General features: G+C 41.5%; 1 protein-coding gene across 1 annotated transcript; it reads left to right on the top strand.

Annotated features, from left to right (window-relative positions):
- The first annotated feature begins 1416 nt into the window (after positions 1–1416).
- On the top strand, positions 1417–19481 carry SLC30A5 (solute carrier family 30 member 5). The gene is made up of 16 exons (XM_083703520.1): positions 1417–1886; positions 4156–4278; positions 5139–5205; positions 7235–7320; positions 8097–8184; positions 8583–8670; positions 9087–9163; positions 10469–10639; positions 10758–11046; positions 12253–12461; positions 13334–13491; positions 14563–14692; positions 15387–15612; positions 15887–16113; positions 16945–17073; positions 18597–19481. The coding sequence occupies exons 1-16, from the start codon at positions 1810–1812 to the stop codon at positions 18765–18767; spliced, it is 2316 nt and encodes a 771-aa protein (XP_083559646.1). The 5' UTR covers positions 1417–1809; the 3' UTR covers positions 18768–19481.
- The last annotated feature ends 619 nt before the right edge of the window (positions 19482–20100 follow it).

Raw genomic sequence — 20100 nt, 5'->3', positions numbered from 1 at the left:
GTTAAGAACAGACCTCCGGAACGAATTAAGTAATTAACCCGAGGTACCACTGTACATTCACCGGGAAGACAGAAACAAGGAATGGAAATAAAGATGGAATCATGCTGCAGAAATCTGCATGTAATATGGCTGGTGGTTTAGGACATAAATATGAGGAACCGGTAAATGTGAGAAATGGGAAACATACCAGGTTTAGCCTGCTGTTGGTTATTGTTGTTATTTTTAAGTTGATTTATTGCCCTAAGACAGGGATGGGGAACCTGCAACCCTTCAGATGTCGCTGGACAGCAGCTCCCTTCCTCCCACCAGCCATGCTGGCTGGGGCTGATGGGAGTTTGGAATCCACTCCCTCCCCAATCCCTGGACAAAGGGAGTAGCGCTATTTAGTTCACTTTAAAGATACAAACCTAATGTTATGGTGTGTGCTTTAAACCCTCACAGAAAACAATGACAGTCTGGAGGCACCTAAAGTGATGGGAAAATGCACTAAAAAGTGTGTGGGGGAGAGAATAATAGGTTAATAGGAGGGTGTGTAACCACCGCACAAGGCAAACTAGGATGAAATTGGGGTAAATGTTCGTTGATCACCTCTCTGCTGACAAGTCAGAATGAATGCTGAGTATAGCCTGGGAATCACCTAAGCTTGCTTTGTGCAAGCGAATCAGGGTGCTCAGAAAATCAGGATGAATGCTCAATAAATGCAATCTGGAGAAGCCCCAGGGGGCAGTTGCTCCATTGAACTCATTGCTCCATTGAACTCATCAGGACTTACAGTGGTACCTCGGGTTAAGTACTTAATTCGTTAACCTGAAACTGTTCTTAACCTGAAGCACCACTTTAGCTAATGAGGCCTCCTGCTGCTGCTGCACCGCCGGAGCACGATTTCTCATCCTGAAGCAAAGTTCTTAACCCGAGGTACTATTTCTGGGTTAGCGGAGTCTGTAACCTGAAGCGTATGTAACCTGAAGCGTATGTAACCCGAGGTACCACTGTACTTCTGAGTAAATGTGTATCGTGTGCCCACATTTATTTGAGAATGAAGCCCGACTGAACATTGGGGAAGGGCAACAGCTCATGGACAAGCTTTGAAGAAGATCCCAGCAGGTGGATCTGGTACCCCGGCGGAAAAGGGAAAGGCCGTTTCCTGACGCAGATCTTAGAAAGCCACAGCTGCCAGCCAGAGAAGATAAAATACTGGGCTAGACCGACAAAGAGCCTGGCCAGCATAACGCGGCTTCCTGGACTTCTATAAACTCGGTGGAAGTGGCGCGCTTACTTCCGAGTACAGGTATAAGGGAACCTCCAAGCCGCCAGGTGTTTTGCTGAACTACCAATCCCATCATGCCTTGCCGCGGTTCCTGTGGCTGATGGGAATTGTAGTTCAGCAACTACATCGGGCGGCCAAAGCTTCGACATACCTGTGCTAGAAAACCGCTTGGATAAACACCGCCAACTTTCGGCCGATAGGTGGCGCTGCACCACACTCTTTAGAGACTCTATGAGCCATGGCTGGGCGAATCCATTTAGCCAGCGGGAGGGGAGGGGGAGCGTAGTCGTTAAAGGCATCGCGCGTTTCCTTCACTGCCTCCCCCCCAGGATCCGTCGCTCTCCCGGATCAGCAGTTCCGGCGTCAAGTGAGGACGTGGCTCTGCGTTTCCCAGCCTCTTCCTGTTCCGCTGCGGGCCCAGGCCTGCCCGCGGGCCTTGCCTGTTGGCGGAGCCGGCCCTCAGCCCGCGGAGGATGAGGCAGCCCCGCGCGGGGAGCGAAGGCGGCGGCGGCGGCTGAGGAGGCCCGGCCCGAGAGCCGGCGATGGAGGAGAAATGCGGCGGCGGCGAGGTCCTGCCCGGAGGCGGGCGGCTGGGGCCCGTGGACGTGCCCAGCGCCCGGTAACGGCCTGCGCCGGGGGTGGAGCGGGCAGAGGGGCTCCCGCCTGGGGTAGGGCTCGCGGGGGGGGGGCGCCCCCAAACTCACCCCGACAGGCGTGCTTAGGGGGCGCGGAGGGAGACGGCCAAGGTGCGGAGCATCCCGGGTTGAATCCCCGGCGCCTCCAGGGAGGGTCGAGAGGGGCTTTATCCTGGGCAGCCGCTGCCAGTCAGGGCGGACCATGCTGAGCTAAGACGGGCCTCTCGGTGTAAGGCAGCTTCCTATGCTCGGCCTGCTCTGCAGGAAAGGCTGGCCTAGGCTCAGGAGGACCCGGGCATTGTCTTGAGCTATGCCCGGCCGTCCAGGCTAGGATTAGGGATCATAGCTGTCAAGGTTTCCCTTTTTTTTAAGGGAAATTCCCTTATTCCGAATAGGATTCCTCGCAAGAAAAGGGGAAAGTTGACCTCTATGTTAGGGATGCCTGGTTGAAGGAGCACAGGACTTCCTATAACGGGTCAGCAAGTTTTTTCAGCCGGGGGCGGTCCACCGTCCCTCAGACCATGTGGGGGGCCGGACTATATTTTGAAGAGAGAAAAAAATGAATGAATTCCTATGCCCCACAAATAACCCAGAGGTAAATTTTGAATAAAAGCACACATTCTACTGACGTAAAAACACCAGGCAGGCCCCACAAATAACCCAGAGATGCATTTTAAATAAAAGGACACATTCTACTCATGTAAAAACATGCTGATTCCCAGACCATCCGTGGGCCGGATTGAGAAGGCGATTGGGCCGCATTTGGCCCACGGGCCTTAGGTTGCCTACCCCTGCCCTATACTGTTGAATAAGTGCTCAAGGGCTCCTATTGTTATCAGAAAGAGAACAGTCACTCTGACCCGCTCAAACAATGAAGAACCTTGTGCTCTCTTTGAAGGCTTGCCAGCTTCTTAGGGCATAGGCTTTGGTGAGTTGGAGTCCACACCATCCGATGTAGTGCCTAACGGTAAATTGGGTTCTGGAAGTTTGTGCCCAAAGAAATCTGTTGTGTCACGAGACTTGGTGCTCTTGCTGAAAGAAATGAACAAAGCTGCCCTTCTTTGGAATTTAAAACTTAGATAGTTATGTGGAATCGGGAAACTCCTGAGATATGGTTAGATTTTTCCTCCTGTGTCCAATATTTTTACATGTCATGCTGCGTCTCCCAGATTGCCTCTATGGTAAAGATATAGGAGCTACACACATGTCTCTTCTTTGTATCTGGCTGGCCTAGTGACAGGTCCAAACCCAGAATGTGATCCTATATCTAAACCTTGTGTTTAATAGGGAAAATCCCACATTGGACAGCTGCTGAGATTTTGTGTCTAGCTTTCCATTCTGTGTAGCTAGTTCTCCATTCTGTGCAACTCCCAGGAGCCATTTAACACATTGTCAGACTCCTACACAGAAGTAACATGGTTTCTGCAGGTAGATTGCAATATATAATTTTCCTACTGGTATGCATATCTCACACAATAATATGTGCACAGCAAAGTGCATGTAGGTAGGATAGTCATCTGTGATGACTTGCAAGTGGGAATTGTGTACGAGTTTGGTAGCTTGTGAAGCAGCATGAAAGCTTCACAATCTCTGGATCTAGCTTCCCTATATAGGTTTCATCTGTTTAGTTCAGTTACACAGGTGGCTGTTGGATAACTAGGCTCACTTGTTTGCTAAGGTTATCTTTTAGTAGACCAACCATGTTAATTAAGTAAGCAGTATTTTGAGTTGCATAGAAGCATGCTTCTTCTTGTTCCATTCACACATTCCCCGACCCAGAGTTCAAGTTCTATGGCGCATGCAATGACTGGCAGGCTGGTTGCAGTGCCTCCTATCCCAGAAGTCATCTTGTTCTTTTAAATATTGGAGCACAAAAATCCATAGTGATAAAGCGTTTTGTGCTCCAGGCATATAACTGAATACATTTTGACACACCAACACTACAGCATTTGATAAACAATGTTGAGCTGAAATTATCTATTTCATAGTATTCCAGTATAAGGATGCTTTGAAGAGTAAACAGACACATCCAGGCCCCATAGTTTTGTTTTTGTTCAACCTTTTGTTTAGGCACAATTAAACAGTTATCTGCCAGGGGCAATTAAATATTATGATCAAGAGTAAGTTGTGTTTATTGACATGGTGCTCTAAATGTGTGCTTTTTAGAATAATATAAATTGAATATATTTAAATTTTCATATCTAAATGCTTTCCAATATCTCATAAAACTTTTTCCCCTTTTTCTCTTCCCAGCCTGACTAAATATATTGTGTTACTGTGCTTAACTAAGTTTTTGAAGGCTTTAGGATTGTTTGAATCTTATGACCTCCTGAAAGTAGTTCACCTTGTACAGTTTATCTTCATAGTGAAGCTTGGGTAAGTTGACTTTTGATTACAGCAACTTCTATTGAGGTTAATTTTATATCTTTATTAATTTTATAACTTGCTTTTTTACTAATCATAGATTTACAGTTGATAATGTATTATTATTATTATTTATAGAATTTATATACCGCCCTATATCCGGAGGTATGTAGGTTCAGATGTGATGCCTCGTAGTCAGCAAAGCAAATCCCTCTTGTCCTCATTTATTTTCACAGCTAACTAGTTGGTGTTCATCTGCACCAATGTTTTCGCTGAACATAATTGGTACCAAACCACTGTTTAGAACCATGGTCAGAAGTATGTTTGCAAGCTGTTTTGGACTAAACTAGTGACTAAGAGGGGACGCGGGTGGAGCTGTGGGTTAAACCACAGAGCCTAGGACTTGCCGATCAGAAGGTCAGCGGTTCGAATCCCTGCAACGGGGTGAGCTCCCATTGCTTGGTCCCTGCTCCTGCCAACCTAGCAGTGTGAAAGCACATCAAAAAGTGCAAGTAGATAAATAGGTACCGCTCCGGCAGGAAGGTAAACAGCATTTCCGTGCGCTGCTCTGGTTCGTCAGAAGCAGCTTAGTCATGCTGGCCACATGACCCGGAAGCTGTACGTCGGCTCCCTTGGCCAATAAGGCAAGATGAGCGCGTAATCCCAGAGTCGGTCACGACTGGACCTAACGGTCAGGGTTCCCTTTACCTTTAGTGGCTAAGAGCTCATTTTCTGTTTTGTAGGATTAAGATTCCAAATGTACTGATAATTAAAATAAGTATTTTAAAACACATGGCCAGTGTTGGTTTGAACACTTGCCTTCTATAAACTGTAAGTTCACTTGATTTAATGGAAATCCCAATTTTTCATAGGTCGGCATTTTTTATGATTTTATTTCAAAAACCATTTTCATCTGGAAAACCTGTCACCAGACATCAGGTGAGTATTATAGATGTGGTTTATATATGTAGCTTGTTCTTCTAAAATGTAAACTTTAAGAACTAAAACTACTTTTCTCCTCATGGGAAACTTCTTGCTGCCTTGGGGCCACGGCCACATGGAAATGAATTAAAGTTGTGCAAGAGCATTGGTGTTTATTTCAGTGGAGCTTGCGTAGCAGTTCCTCAATGGATTTGTTTCCTATATAACTTTTGAAAGTTGCATCCTATGGGAAAACTTTGTACTTTTATCAGCTTAGGTTTAATCATATTGGCCATTATCATTTCTTGGTATGCACATGGGATGGTGGAGTAGTTCTGCTTATTAAGGTACATTTTGCCAATTTGAAGAAATTTCAGCAGTTCTGCAGTGGGCTCATGTCCTTTGCCAATACAGTGGAACCTCTGTTGTCAAACATAATCCGTTCCGGAAGACCATTCAACTTCTGAAATGTTTATTAACCAGGTTCAATTGCTGGTTGGCAAATTCCTTCTAAAAAATGGAGAAATGCACCTCAGAAGCCGTTAGACTTCCAAGGCCTTGGAAGTCTAACGACTTCTGAGGTGCATTTGAAGACGGAAGCATTCACTTCCGGGTTGTTGGCATTCAGGTTCTGAATTGTTCGGCTTCCAAAGCGTTCAACAACCGAGGTTCCATTTAAAAGGCTCCCTATAGCTGTCTGTCCACCTGTCAAATTTGGCTTGTGACTATCCTAATAAAATGTAGACCACAGAGCAAGAAAGGTTCCCTACCCTTGATACAGTACACGGAATTGTATTATTTGGTACTTTATTTTGTGGGGAGTGGAAATACTTGTGCTGTGTCAAAAAACTGCTGCTTCCCTGTGGCTGTATTAAATCAATCAAACTGTTCAAGAGATTTGTCATTATGGTTTTTATCTGGACAATGCTCTTGGGAAGCTAAGAAAATATAGTATTGGGGGGGGTGTCTGAACAGTATTTTAAAATTAAAGAATTACCAAGATTGTCAGTTTAAAGTTAATTTGGAGACTAGTTCCCTGCATTTCGAATACTTAAAGTGCCTGTGGTTTGAATAATTATATGGACATTGGGTTATATGTGGAAATTTGAAGATCTAGATACCATAGAAGAAAGGGATCAATTTGTCAAATCTTATTGCAGTAGCTAATGGTACCCTATTTGCCATGTTACAGGCTGAAGTTGATATTGTTCTCATGAGTGCTGGGTTGCATAAAGGCCTACTTCTTTGTTCAGTTAAAGACTCCAAATAATAGCTCTCCAAGCAAGTGGCTTTTAGGACAAATTGACACACATGTTTGGGTTAAACAATGTGAGGATTTTCCCATAGAAGCCTTAGTTGAGGTTGCTAAAAAAACTATGGATCTGCTCTACTCTGTGTTGAAAGCATCCCACTCAACTGCTTGTCATAGATTGACTAGGAATTTCTGAATGAACTAGATGGAAGACAGTGCTTGATTCCCCTGTCAGCTCACTGCATTGCTATGCTGGATGTGAAGAGCAGCATTTTACCTCCTTAGCCACCTGCATAGAAGCTAAGCAGCATGCTTGGGAAGGAATGAAGCATTCAGCTGCTCCTCTGACATCCCACGGTCCATGTCTGCTAGTTGCACAGGAAATGGGTTTCCTCTTACATGCCCAGCATCAAGGAGATTGGTGGCAGCTTAGTGGACAGCCTGCTTGCTTGCTTTCTTTCTTTCTTTGCTAGGCATGCAGCAGGTGAATAAGCTCATCCAGCGTAGAAATATGGTGTGGTGGTGGCTGAGGGAAAGAGCCACCAGTCTGCTGAGTTTCTGTGCTGGACATTCATGGGATGAAGCCCTTTCTTGTGCACCCAGCAGAGAAATCAAGTGGGTTGGCAGAGCAAGTGAAAAGTAGTCATTTCTAGCCTGCAGAATAGAGTTGTGGTAATGATGCTTAGGTTGTTAATTTGACCTCATTTGAATTGTATATCCCAAGTAAAATCAGCAATTGAAATGTTAACTGGTAATGGTTATTTCTAATGACTGGGATTATGTTTTCTCTTACAGTGGATCAAAATAATTAAACATGCTGTCGTTGGCTGTGTAATTTCCCTCTTGTGGTTTTTTGGCCTCACCCTATGTGGACCTTTAAGGTAAATATATTCTTGTCATGGCACTTACTGTAGATATCTAACATGACAACTTGTTTGTTCACATAAAGAAGGGGTACAGAACTGGATCAGGCTAGCAGTCCAGATCCTTACCTTTTCCACCCCCTGCAGACCACCCCACCTGTCACCTGACATTCTGATATCAGTAACCCATTTTCACCTCTGTGGATTGAAATTAAGTTCTGCGGGCACAAGTCTTGACAATTGGGCCTCAACAATCAGCTGGCTGTCATAGCTTCAAAGCACCTCTTCCCAAATGTAGAAATCATAGAAATTTCAGAATAAATCGCTTTCTGTGGAGACCACAATGATGTTCTTGAGACTGGCCTTGTATGATGGTGGTTTGTATGATGCTTGGCAAGCCTGTATTCAGATATTGTTGTAACCGTTTGGTTAGTAGGAATCCAGGAAGTCATTCAGATGATTATAGCAATAAGAAACCACACAAAGCTCACATAGCTTCACAGTGACTCTTCCTCTTTTTTGTGATGACACTTAATCAACTATTTTTAGATAGGTGTGTAGCATTACTGAAATATTGGTGGTAATGATTTCTTGATGTTCAGAAGTACACCATAATTTTTTTAAAAAATAAAATATATATATTACTACTAGATCTGCCACTGACAATTAGAATTGTAGCTAAATGCATCTATTTAATTGCTTGTTCAGACTAAATTTTAACCCAATTCATGCATGTTAAAAATTTTTCTATTTACCATTTGTCATAAATGAGATTTGTATCTCTTGTTTTGCAGAACTCTGTTGCTTTTTGAGCACAGCGATATTGTTGTCATTTCACTGCTCAGCGTACTGTTCACGAGTTCAGGAGGAGGACCAGCAAAGGTTAGCCATTTATTTTGTGAAAATATCCCACATGTTTTGGAATATAAAAGAAGTGACCATAGCATTTGTCTAAAATTCATAAGAATATCTACCTAACTGTAATTTTGTAATTTTAAAATACTCCTTCATGGAGTGTTTACAGTCTTGGTGGAAAAACCTTTTAAGACTATAATTAAGATTTATTATACCAGGAATTATTCTAATGAAGGTCAAAGAAATTCAAAGCACAGTATATTGTAGCTTATCAAGATAACCTACATCAAGGCAGATTTAATTCCCCCTGTTCCCTGTCTCACCCCCCCAATCCAGAGGTATATTGAATTAAATTTTATTGAAAGTTCTTGGCATATTTCTGTTTTCCTGATCAGCTTTCCTATTGCAATTTTTTTGTTTTTCAGACAAGAGGTGTGGCCTTTTTCATTATTGCTGTGATCTGTCTTTTGCTTTTTGATAATGATGACCTCATGGCTAAAATTGCAGAACACCGTATCCTTTCTGACCCTGTGTAAGGGATAAAATTATGTTCCAACTACCCAATTTAATTTAGATACTGATTACCGCTAATGAAAAAATATTTTCTGGCATAATTTTGTGATTGTACTGCAAAATATCAGTTTTCTCTTTTGCGAAGTTTAAATTCCTGTGTATTGTTTCTAATTCTTAAGGGAGTATTTTCAAGAGAAGCATCTTCTGTGAAATTTGTACCATTCAATTTAGGTCACATGAATTCTTAACCTCCTATGCTTCCCTTCCTATAGTTATTAAGCTTTGTTTAATTTATTCAAGGAAGCAATTCATGAAGATGGGAGTGCTTTTCATACTTGTCTGCTCATATTTGTCTATGACTGAAAGGTAGGGGTAGGACTCCAATGCGGAATTTTCCTGACCTTTACTTTCTTTAGCCGAAGGACACCATGACAGTGCTCTGACACACTTACTTTATACAATCATCACTTTCTTAGGAGTTGCCGATCATAAGGTAAATGCTGCTCATATGATGAACTGTTGAAAAAGTGCACAAAGTACATAATGTTAGGAGCCTTGAATGGCTTGCTCATGGCAATAGTGCAGTTCTTAAATGTCTTCCGGTTCTGTTGCATTGCTTTGTTGATTCGTTTCAGCAGCAGTTTTCAGATACGTGCAACAGGTGTGCGTGTTTTATTTGTCGCTTAAAAGGTCATTTCAGTAACGGCATTCTAATCTTACTTGAGAACAATACAGTGGTGCCCCGCAAGACGAATGCCTCGCAAGACGGAAAACCCGCTAGACGAAAGGGTTTTCCGTTTTGGAGGTGCTTCGCAAAACGAATTTCCTATGGGCTTGCTTAGCGAGTTCCTGCGGGTTTTTTTTTCTCTCCCCCCCCCTTTTTCTAAGCCGCTTATCTGCTTATCCACTAAGCCGCTAATAGCGCTAATCCGCTAAGCCATCAATGGGCTTGCTTCGCTAGACGAAGAGACTCGCGGAACAGATTCTTTTCGTCTTGCGAGGCACCACTGAAACCATTTAAAAATAAGTAAATATTAAAATACACCATCAAGTTTGCAGTACGATAACATAACATGCTGGTTTGATTGTAGCTGCTGCTAATGCTCAGCACTTGATAAGCTGCCTGTTCTTCAGCCTCAGTCTTTTTCCATGCACAGTTTATTTCAATCAAAATTCTGTCCATTGATAAAAGGTTGTGGAGTTCCTAGAACCTTAGCATGCAGATATAAAGGCATTTTGTAATTTCCATTCCACTATTGAAATACTTATTGGGATCTAACCATGGAGTCCATCTTGCACATTAAAATTGGTCAGAAAAAAATAAATAGGAGTGAGTTGCTGAATTTTGTTACTTTTAAACTTTTGCAGAACATTCTTACTAACATAGAGGAAATGAAACACATTTAATATAGAACAGCATAGAATACTTAAGGTATCAATCAAATAGGTCCTGTTATAGACAATCACACACATTTTTAATTTAGCTGTCTCCAGTTTGCAGTAATTAACTATGTTTGTTTATCATAATAGACTAGAATTTTTATTTAGGAAATATAAGCATGGATGCCATTGGAACAGTATAAGGATTAATTTTATTAACTATGTTCCAGTATTGGAAGCTGCCAGTAATGTATGTGCCTGTTGAGAGACTAAGAATCCCCCATGCATTTCTGTGAACCAAATAAGGTGACGGGGGGGGGGGAGTAGTGTTTTCTGGGCCTTTCACAAAGAATATTTAAAATAGATTTACAATATTTGATTATTAGGTATACTGATATTACTCTCCCTTCCTTTGCAGGGTGGAGTAATTTTGCTAGTGTTAGCATTATGCTGTAAAGTTGGTTTTCACACAGCTTCCCGAAAGCTCTCAGTAGATATTGGTGGAGCCAAACGTCTTCAAGCACTGTCTCATCTTGTTTCTGTCCTCCTTTTGAGTCCCTGGGTGATTGTTTTATCTCTGACAACAGAGGTAAGTGGCATAACTGCTGACAAATGGCTTTCTGGCAACCAAATTTATAACCACAACTACTGTGAATGCAGAATTGTTTTTGCCGCCGGTATTGAATGTTTGCATCTTTTTATTGCAGAGTAAAGTAGAATCCTGGTCTTCTCTCATCATGCCCTTCATCACAGTTATCTTTTTTGTCGTGGTTTTGGACTTCTACGTAGAATCTGTGTGTTCCATCAAGATAGAAGTCTCAAAGTGTGCTCGCTACGGATCCTTTCTCATTTTCATTAGTGCTCTACTTCTTGGCAACTTTTGGACACATCCAATAACAGACCAGCTTCGAGCTATCAACAGACCGACACATCAGGAAACCACAGAGCATGTTATTTCTGGAGGAGTGGTAGTCAGTACCATTTTCTTCATTTTGTGTACGTATTAGTAACTTCAGAAGAATGGTGATATGTGCTTAGGACTGTTTCATACTTGGATAGAAAGAAATTCAACACCGCCTTGTTATCACAGAATGTGTGGTCTTAGCTTTCGTTTGCATTATGATCTTCAGGGACAACTTATTTGATCCCTCACAAGTGTAGTGATACAATGGGAAATTGTTCCTCTGTTTCTTCTATATAGTTTGTATGTAGGCAGTTCTAAACTGATCATTGGCTTTTGCACTAGTACAAGTGTTTTAAAATTGGACTAGGTTTGTGGGTTGTCACTTCTCTCTTAACTGCTTGTGGAAACTTTGATCAGCTTCTAAAAGGTACAGCCTTTCCATGAAAGCTTAAGGTAATAACCCCTGGCTTTACTTGTAGAGTTAGCTTTTTCTCTGCATTCCCTGAGCCCACCCCCTTTGGAAATTTCAGCTTTGGTTAATATGACCATAGGACTGAGGCTGCATCAAACCCAGATTAGGGGTCAGTTTATTTGGCCTTCACACCTGAGACTTTTCTCCCCCAACAAACAGGATGAATGAGCAATAGTTTTGCAAAAATCTCTGCATTAAACATGCAAAGTATCATGGACCTTGAATTCTCTTGCCACATTCTGAGTGAGTAAAGGTAAAGGGACCCCTGACCATTAGGTCCAGTCGTGGCCGACTCTGGGGTTGCGGTGCTCATCTCGCTTTCTTGGCCGAGGGAGCCGGCGTACAGCTTCCGGGTCATGTGGCCAGCATGACTAAGCCACTTCTGGCGAACCAGAGCAGCGCACGGAAACGCCGTTTACCTTCCCGCCAGAGCGGTACCTATTTATCTACTTGCACTTTGATGTGCTTTCAAACTGCTAGGTTGGCAGGAGCAGGGACCGAGCAACGGGAGCTCATCCCATCTCAGTGATTCAAACCGCCGAGCTTCTGATCGGCAAGTCCTAGGCTCTGTGGTTTAACCCACAGCGCCACCTGCGTCTCTGAGTAATTAGCGGGTACATAAAATGTTTCAGTTCTTGTTTGTAGCTAAAATGCTTATGGGTTGTATACAATGAAGTTATACTCGGGGGTAAGTCCCATTGAAATCAATGAACCAAAGTTATCCATATTCATTCCAATGGGTCTTCCTTGAGTAGGACTAACATTAGGTACAACCCTGCGTTACAGGACTGTTACAAAATGTAAACAACATATGCTTTCTCTTCAGCTGCCAATATTCTCTCCTCCCCAACACGAAAAGGACAGAAAGGCACTCTTATAGGTTATTCTCCTGAGGGAATACCATTGTACAATTTTATGGGGGATGCCTTGCAACACAGCTCTCAGTCCTTACCTCGATTTATTAAAGAATCGCTGAAACAAATTCTTGAGGAGTCTGACTCAAGGCAGATCTTCTATTTTCTGTGCCTAAATCTGGTAAGTTGGTTGTTTTTTTAATCCCTTTGAGGAAATTATTTCTGGTTTTGGTGAAGTGCGGGTAAACTTAGGTTTTTAGACCAGCTATGCAATGTCTAATGTAGAATGAAATGGAATGGACTCCCTTGGAAGGTGGTGGGCTCTGCTTCATTGGACGTTTTTAAGCAGAGATTGTGTGGCCAACTAGCATGGATGCTTTAGTTGATATTCCTTCATTTCAAGGGGGAGTGGGAAAGTGCCTGATTTCTGCATGCTTCCCTCTGCAAATGGCTGGCATCTTGACCCTGCCCTGGCTTTTCTCCAAGCCACTACTTTGTCACTAGCCCTGTTAAGGCATCTTTGTTCCCTTCGTAAACTTTTAATTTGTTGCATACGCTATTACTTTCAGTAATGAAAGAAACTTCAATAGATCATTAACTGGAACAATAGCTCAGTTGGTTAGACCAAGGTTGTAGGTTTGAAACCCCCCCCCCCTCCAGGTGGGACAGCTGCATATTCCTGCATTGCAGGGGGCTGGACTAAACTAGATGATCCTTACTACAGTTCTGTGATTCTACTATTTTCAAAGTTCATTTCTAAGTTATTCCAAAAAGTTGATAACATTCTTTCATAAAAGGTAAACGAAAATAAAGCATTTTTCCATGTCCTCGTTTTAACAGAAGCAGACATGTTAAGACTGCAATTTTCTACCTCATATTGTTACACTGAGTAGTGTGTGGAAGTTTTGATTTCCTCATTATATGTGAGCCCCTCTCCTCAGAGTGGAGTTGCAAAAGGGGGAGTTTCAAAATATGTCAGGCACATGCTTCTTCAATGAGTAGTTTTATGTATCATTTTCACAATGAAATCTCTGTTATTCACTTTTGTTCTAGGCTTTTACTTTTGTGGAATTATTTTATGGTGTGTGGACCAACAGCCTAGGTTTAATCTCAGATGGATTTCACATGCTTTTTGACTGTTCAGCTTTAGTTATGGGTCTGTTTGCAGCACTGATGACTAGATGGAAAGCAACTCGCATATTCTCCTATGGGTATGTATGTTGAACTAATTATAGAGACCTATTAATACTAGCTGAAATAGCACAAGATGTAGAAGGACTGTAGCTCAGTGACAGAGCAAGTGCTTTTTATGTAAAAGGTCCCAAGTTCAGTCAGTGACTTGCCCAGGTAGAGTTGGGAAAGGTGGTTGTCTGAAACCCTAGAAAAATGTTGCAGGTCAGTGTAGACAATTCTGAGCTAGGTGGCTCAATGGATTGGCTTGGTATAAGGTAGCATCCAATATTAATGAAGGTTTGTGGGGGATTATGTTGGGAAAATGAGCTTTCCAGGTTAAACTACCCCAGTCACATATTAGAGTCACATCAAACACTTCTCACAACAAGGCAATTATTTGGCTACTGTGGAATCGATTTTATATGCATTTGTATTTACCGTATTTTTTGCTCTATAAGACTCACTTTTTCCCTCCTAAAAAGTAAGGGGAAATGTGTGTGCGTCTTATGGAGCGAATGCAGGCTGCGCAGCTATCCCAGAAGCCAGAACAGCAAGAGGGATTGCTGCTTTCACTGCGTAGCGATCCCTCTTGCTGTTCTGGCTTCTGAGATTCAGAATATTTTTTTTCTTGTTTTCCTCCTCCAAAAACTATGTGCGTCTTGTGGTCTGATGCGTCTTATAGAGCAAAAAATACGGTATTTATTTTCCATTCCAAAGTTTTGAGGGGGAAATGTCAAATGGAAAAACATAAAAATCTTCCCATTTAACCATCCTTTTTATCCCAGAAAATCAGAACTACTTAGTATTACTTCCTGAAGATTCTTGTCTCTTTCTCATACATATCTTATTGAGAAACATAGCAGCCTGACAAAAAAAGTCACTTTCATGTTACACATTAGCAATTTGTGTAATAGAGAAAGCCTGGAAGTCAAGCAAGGCTAATTGACTTCGTTGGTTGAATAATCATAGGTTTTCTGGCAAAATAGTTCAGGGTTTAGCATAATTCAGAACGCCACAATTATTAGACTACTTTGGAATTGTTTTTATATGTCTTTTATTCTTTTTTTCCATTCCAAATGATTTTTTATTCCTCACTTTCTTAATTCCAGGTTTGGCCGGGTAGAAATTCTCTCTGGGTTTATTAATGGCCTTTTCCTCATGGTAATAGCTTTCTTTGTCTTCATCGAGTCTGTGGCCAGGCTAGTTGATCCTCCAGACATTGATACCAATATGCTGACTGTGAGTTTATAACCTTATTTTCTGTTAATACCTGATTTATTGCTCTTAAAAATTCTGATCTGTATGGTAGAAACAAAAAAAGTTTTAATCCCTCAAACATTGCTCTGGTGCACCGACCGGCACTGTTCATTTCACAGATGTTTCCATAAGATTGCAATGCATATGAGAGGCAATAAATTATACTTGGCTGGAAATTCTTATCCTTAACAGTCATAACCCTTTTCCTCCAGGGCAAAGGCTATAGCCACTGTTTAGGAGGATGCTCTCATCTTCACATCTGCTAAAGTACAAATAGATTAACTACATCCTTGTTTTCTGAAAAAGGTCTTAATATTGTACATGCTTGCAACTGTTCAGTTACATGGAGCCAGCACAGATGTAATGCTTCTGAACTGGGCCACATAATTCCACCCTCTTACTCCTATTTATCTCTCCTCCCTTCCCCCCCCCCCCCCCCGCTTCCCATCTCTCCCCCTAAGCCAGGGTAGAGAACCTGTGGTCCTCCAGATGTTGTTGTACTGTAACTCCCATCACCCCTGACCATTGGCAGTGCTGGCTGGAGCTGATGGGAATTTGAATCCAGCATCTGGAAGGCCCCCCCTGCTTTGTACTGTATGTGTTTGTCGTCATCCCCCCCTTGGCACAGTTAAAAGGAGTAAACAGTTTAAAGATTCTCTGTCTCTCCCTCATGCAGCCTGTCTCTGTTGGAGGATTGATAGTAAACCTTGTTGGTATCTGTGCCTTTAGCCACGCCCACTCCCATGGGCCTTCTCGGGGAGGATGCCATGCACACGACCACAGCCATTCCCACCATGGACACGGCCATAGCCACAGCCATTCCCATAGTGACCATGGGCACAATCATAATCACGGACACTCGCATGGGGCACTGGGAGGTGGCATGAATGCCAACATGAGAGGTAAGTGGGGGGACAGTAAGGTGGTTGGGTTATGTTTTGCAAATTTATGGGGGGAGGGGGACAGTACTAAAAGGGAAGTTATAATAAGGTTCTTTGGTTTTTTAAAGATTTCATAATAGAATGGTCAATTTAAAGGATCCAATACGATGATAGGAGTACTTTGGCATATCAAGCCATGTTGTGCTTTTCCAATGCGTGCTCACTGTTAATGTCTGTTTAACTGCCAAATTATGTATTAATGATCTAGGAAATTTTTGGGGTTTTTTTGTTTCAGGAGTATTTCTGCATGTCTTGGCAGACACCCTTGGCAGCGTTGGCGTGATCATATCAACAATACTCATTCAGCAGTTTGGCTGGTTGATAGCCGATCCCCTTTGCTCCCTCTTTATTGCTACGTTGATTTTTCTCAGTGTGATCCCACTCATAAAAGATGCCTGTCAGGTACTCTTATTGAGGCTTCCACTAGAGCATGAGAAAGATCTGCACATGGCTTTGGAAAAGGTTAGAATTTACTGCCCCTTGGGGTTTTTTTCTTCACATTCGCTCATGTGTCATGAAATTTAGAATTTCTGCAGGACGTTTTAAGTACTCCTCATTGTCAGCCACATAACATCCTTTTGGAAAGGGCCTTGTTTTTAGGTTTGTTCACTTTCAATCATTAACCTTTGCAAAACTACGGAGTTCAGGTTACTTCCCCCCGCCCAAAAAACAGTACAGTTTATTCTACCACTTATGTCAGAAGCTGCTACTCAGACTAAGAATATCTCTCTCTCTCTCTATCTATCTATCTATCTATATATATATTTATTAATTTTCACAAAGACAAAATAATTGCATTAAAGAAAAAACAAAACATATTTAAAACAACTATGTAAACAATAAATTTTAAATCCACATTCTGGGATTACTTGAATCCCCCGACTTCCCTCCACTCCCTTTCCCTGGTTCCTTTGTACTATTTTCATTTATGCATGTCTATAAAATCTTTATCTCTAATTACCTCCAAGTTTACACATTGTATATAACATTACAAGTGTTTTTAAAAATCCTGTTAATGTATTAACTTGCAGACTAAGAATCTTCTAGGGTATTCAGATGCACTGAGGAGAATAGTGTGCAATTTAAAGAGTATAGAATTTAAAGCATTACACTGTCTTTGAAATAAGGCTTGCATTCACAAATATGTGTTGATACTTTAATACAATAATTCTTTTATTATATAACTGATTTAGTGAAAACCAGGTACCGAGATAGCAGTAACATCAAACAGTCAAAAAAATACTATTATAAGTTCTGCATATGTATAGAAATGTTTTTTGGGTTTTTTTACAGATCCAGAAAATTGATGGTGTCATATCCTATAGGGATCCTCATTTTTGGTGTCATTCTGCTAATGTTGTGGCAGGCACTATACATGTGCAAGTAATGTCAGAAGTGATGGAGCAGAGAATTATACAGCAGGTAACTTCATGTGTTCGCACTTCGCCTACCAAGGCCCACAGAACTAGTTCATTCTATCAGATTTCTCCACACAGTTGTGTATGTGGGCACTCGGCAGCGTAAACTAGATGGTATATTATAAGCTGACAGCCACCTCTGTAATAGCGACTGCTGGATACTGCTCATGGTGCTTTGTAGATTTTTCTGCTCTTACACTTTCTGTGAGATTCCATATTCAACTGGGCAGGTGTTTTGGCAAACTGGGGCCTCATTTCTTCACCATCTCTGCAGCATGTTCCAGCAGCGAAGGTGTGAAGTGGTGCTTTTCCACCCGCTTCTGCTTGTTTATTAATTTAAACAGTTTATACACCTCTTAAAGCAACAGTTTCTGTATTGTCTGCAGTAAGGTTACAGAAATAAAATCAGATGTCAAAGAGATAAACAACTACCTGACATTTAGAAGACATCTGAAGGCATCCCTGTTCAGGGAAGTTTTTAATGTGTGACATTTTAATATATTTTTAATCTTTGTTGGAAGCCGCCCAGAGTGGCTGGGGAAACCGAGCCAGATGGGCAGCGTACAAATAAAAATTGTTATTATCATTATTATTATTATGCTTGCTGAATTTTGGGTTTTTTGTTCTTGGTTTTTTTAAAAAAAGCATATTCACCAAGTGCCTGAACATCCAACAGGGTGGAGGCACCTCAGCTGGGAGTTCTGCACAATACTGAATGCATAGCTCCTGGTGGATGCACTCCATGTGTCCAAGGAATGAGGGACCGTTAACAGTGACTGCCCTGAGGACCTCAGTGCTTGGGCTGGTGTGCCAACTACAGCCATTTTTGGACATGGGTCACTTGGCCATGGAGATTCTTGCATTCATGACTCCAAGACATAGAGCGATATGCACTGTGTGTCTGGAAGCCCCAGCTACCGCAAAATGCAGCAACTAACTATTGGTGGGGAAATCTTACTGCATCCTTGTCTTTACCAGGCTGTATTAGTCTCTGGGGCGGACACTTTTTTAGAAGCATCGCAACACATGCATATTTTGAACGGCCTGGGATTTCAATAAATGTTCGGGAAATTTAAAACAAACCTCAGTTTTTGTTCTGTATTCTTCAGAAGAAGTTGCAGTAAGAGCACACCAAGCCTCCAAGACAGACAAACTATAAATAGACCCATGTCTGGGATGGAATAGTGTGTTCTAGTCCTCATCCCTGCATCTTACATGCTTATCATTGCATAACTGCAAAAGATACTTTCCATCATAGTTTGTAGACCTGGTCCCGCACCAGGCTCTCTCTGCTACCCATTTTTTCTCTTTTGTTGTGCTTGGAAAGAATAGATTCTAGGTAGTTATTTGAGCTCAGTAGGACTCGCATGCAATCTTATTGGTTCATGCAACTCTTTGTGGAGAATAGGATGTAAATCTCAAATGCAAAGTGATACCACTTTTCCTTTGTGCAGCAAGATTGTCTTGCTTAGAGCTCCAAAGAAACATTTGCTGAAGGTGTGATGCTCATATTTTTATTCTGTTCAGGTTTCAGCAATTCTTAAGGATGCTGGAGTTAATAATTTAACTGTCCAAGTGGAAAAAGAAGCCTATTTTCAGCATATGTCTGGCCTCAGTACAGGATTTCAAGATGTCCTTGCAATGACAAAACAAATGGAATCCATGAAATACTACAAAGATGGCACTTACATCATGTAACCGGAAGCTGAATCTGTAGGGTTCACTGTATTTCATCAGGTGAATTTGCACATAAATGTACAGAAACAAATGCCGTATATATTTGGATTTTTAGAAAATGTTACATACCTTTAAAAATAAGATCAAGAGATTTAAGAAGAGGTGGGATAAGTAGAACATATGCTGTATATGTGGAAATACTGGCAATGTAAAAATACTGTTATTTGGTGTCTATTAAAGAAATTTTGCTATGTGATTGTGGATGAGCACAACTATATTGCACATTTCCCCCAAAAGGAATATCAAGCATTTCTCTACCATCTCAAGCCTAAAGAAAATAATTTTAGGTTGCAACAGAAATAGCCAGACTCCAAAAAATGGCATCTTCAGAGTTATTTTGCTGCTGTATGTGTATGTGTATCTACACATTTTTAAAATGGGTTTTTCAAAGTTCATTAGATACAAATGAATATGTACAATTTTATATTCCAGTTCTGTATATAATCCTATTTTCTAAGCACAGCTTTGTTAAATAAGGAAAAATAGAGTCTACCAATTAAAAATTGTCACTGAGCTGAGCTAATTTTTTAAAGAAGAAAAGTTATTTTAACAATTAGTCAGGGGTATAAAATACATTCTTTGTTCTTGCACTCCTATGTTTCTGTTCAGTGGGAAAGTTGAATAACTAATTGGAAATTTGAACCACTATGTAAAATAAACATTTTATAATTTTTATATATTTCTAGTGACATATTATTGATTACACCTAAAAACTTGACTTATAGGATAGAAAGATGAGACTTATAGGATAGAAAGTGATGAGACAATTTAGTTCTGTATGAGTTTCTTCTTAACTGCCCTAGTCTGTAGTTAATGATTTATTGTAAACATGGAGATTGTTCCTGCTTTTTGTCTCCTCTCTAGCCAGCAGGAGTAACAAACCACAATCTCTGGCATAGCAATTTTAAAAGCACATGTCCCAATACCAACCATTGGTAGACCATGTTTCTCGTTTCCCAGCAGTGTAAGAAATGTCAATTTATTCCTACTCTCTACTCCTGTTCATTAACTATTACTGACAGTTACAGAAAAAATGGGGTTGACTTTTACAGGGATTCAGTGTTCCCTAAAACCGTTATCAGTCAGAGAGGTAGGATCCAGTGAAAGCAAGGAAAGCCTTTATTTTCTGTTGCAACAGAGTCCGTCCGTCCCCCGTCCCGTCCCCCCCGCAAGGAGGTGAGGACCAAACTCTGTAAGCCCCTTTAAAGACTTTCGAAATTGCCCTACCTAGGCAGTCTGGCCATTCTTTTGAGACGCTTTGGCTTTTCGATCCAGGTCCCAGGCATACCCTATT

Source organism: Podarcis gaigeae (assembly GCF_964106915.1).
Source record: "Podarcis gaigeae genome assembly, chromosome: 11".
NCBI classification, from domain to species: Eukaryota; Metazoa; Chordata; class Lepidosauria; order Squamata; family Lacertidae; genus Podarcis; species Podarcis gaigeae.
This window is presented reverse-complemented; position numbering and strand designations above follow the sequence as displayed.

Bases quoted from the DNA above. Each gene is read 5' to 3' on its own strand.
- SLC30A5 (XM_083703520.1), top strand. From the start codon at position 1,810: ATGGAGGAGAAATGCGGCGGCGGCGAGGTCCTGCCCGGAGGCGGGCGG. The intron at 10,640-10,757 runs GTAAGTGGCATA...TTTTTATTGCAG, and splicing joins TTTTATCTCTGACAACAGAG to AGTAAAGTAGAATCCTGGTC. The intron at 17,074-18,596 runs GTAACTTCATGT...TATTCTGTTCAG, and splicing joins AGCAGAGAATTATACAGCAG to GTTTCAGCAATTCTTAAGGA.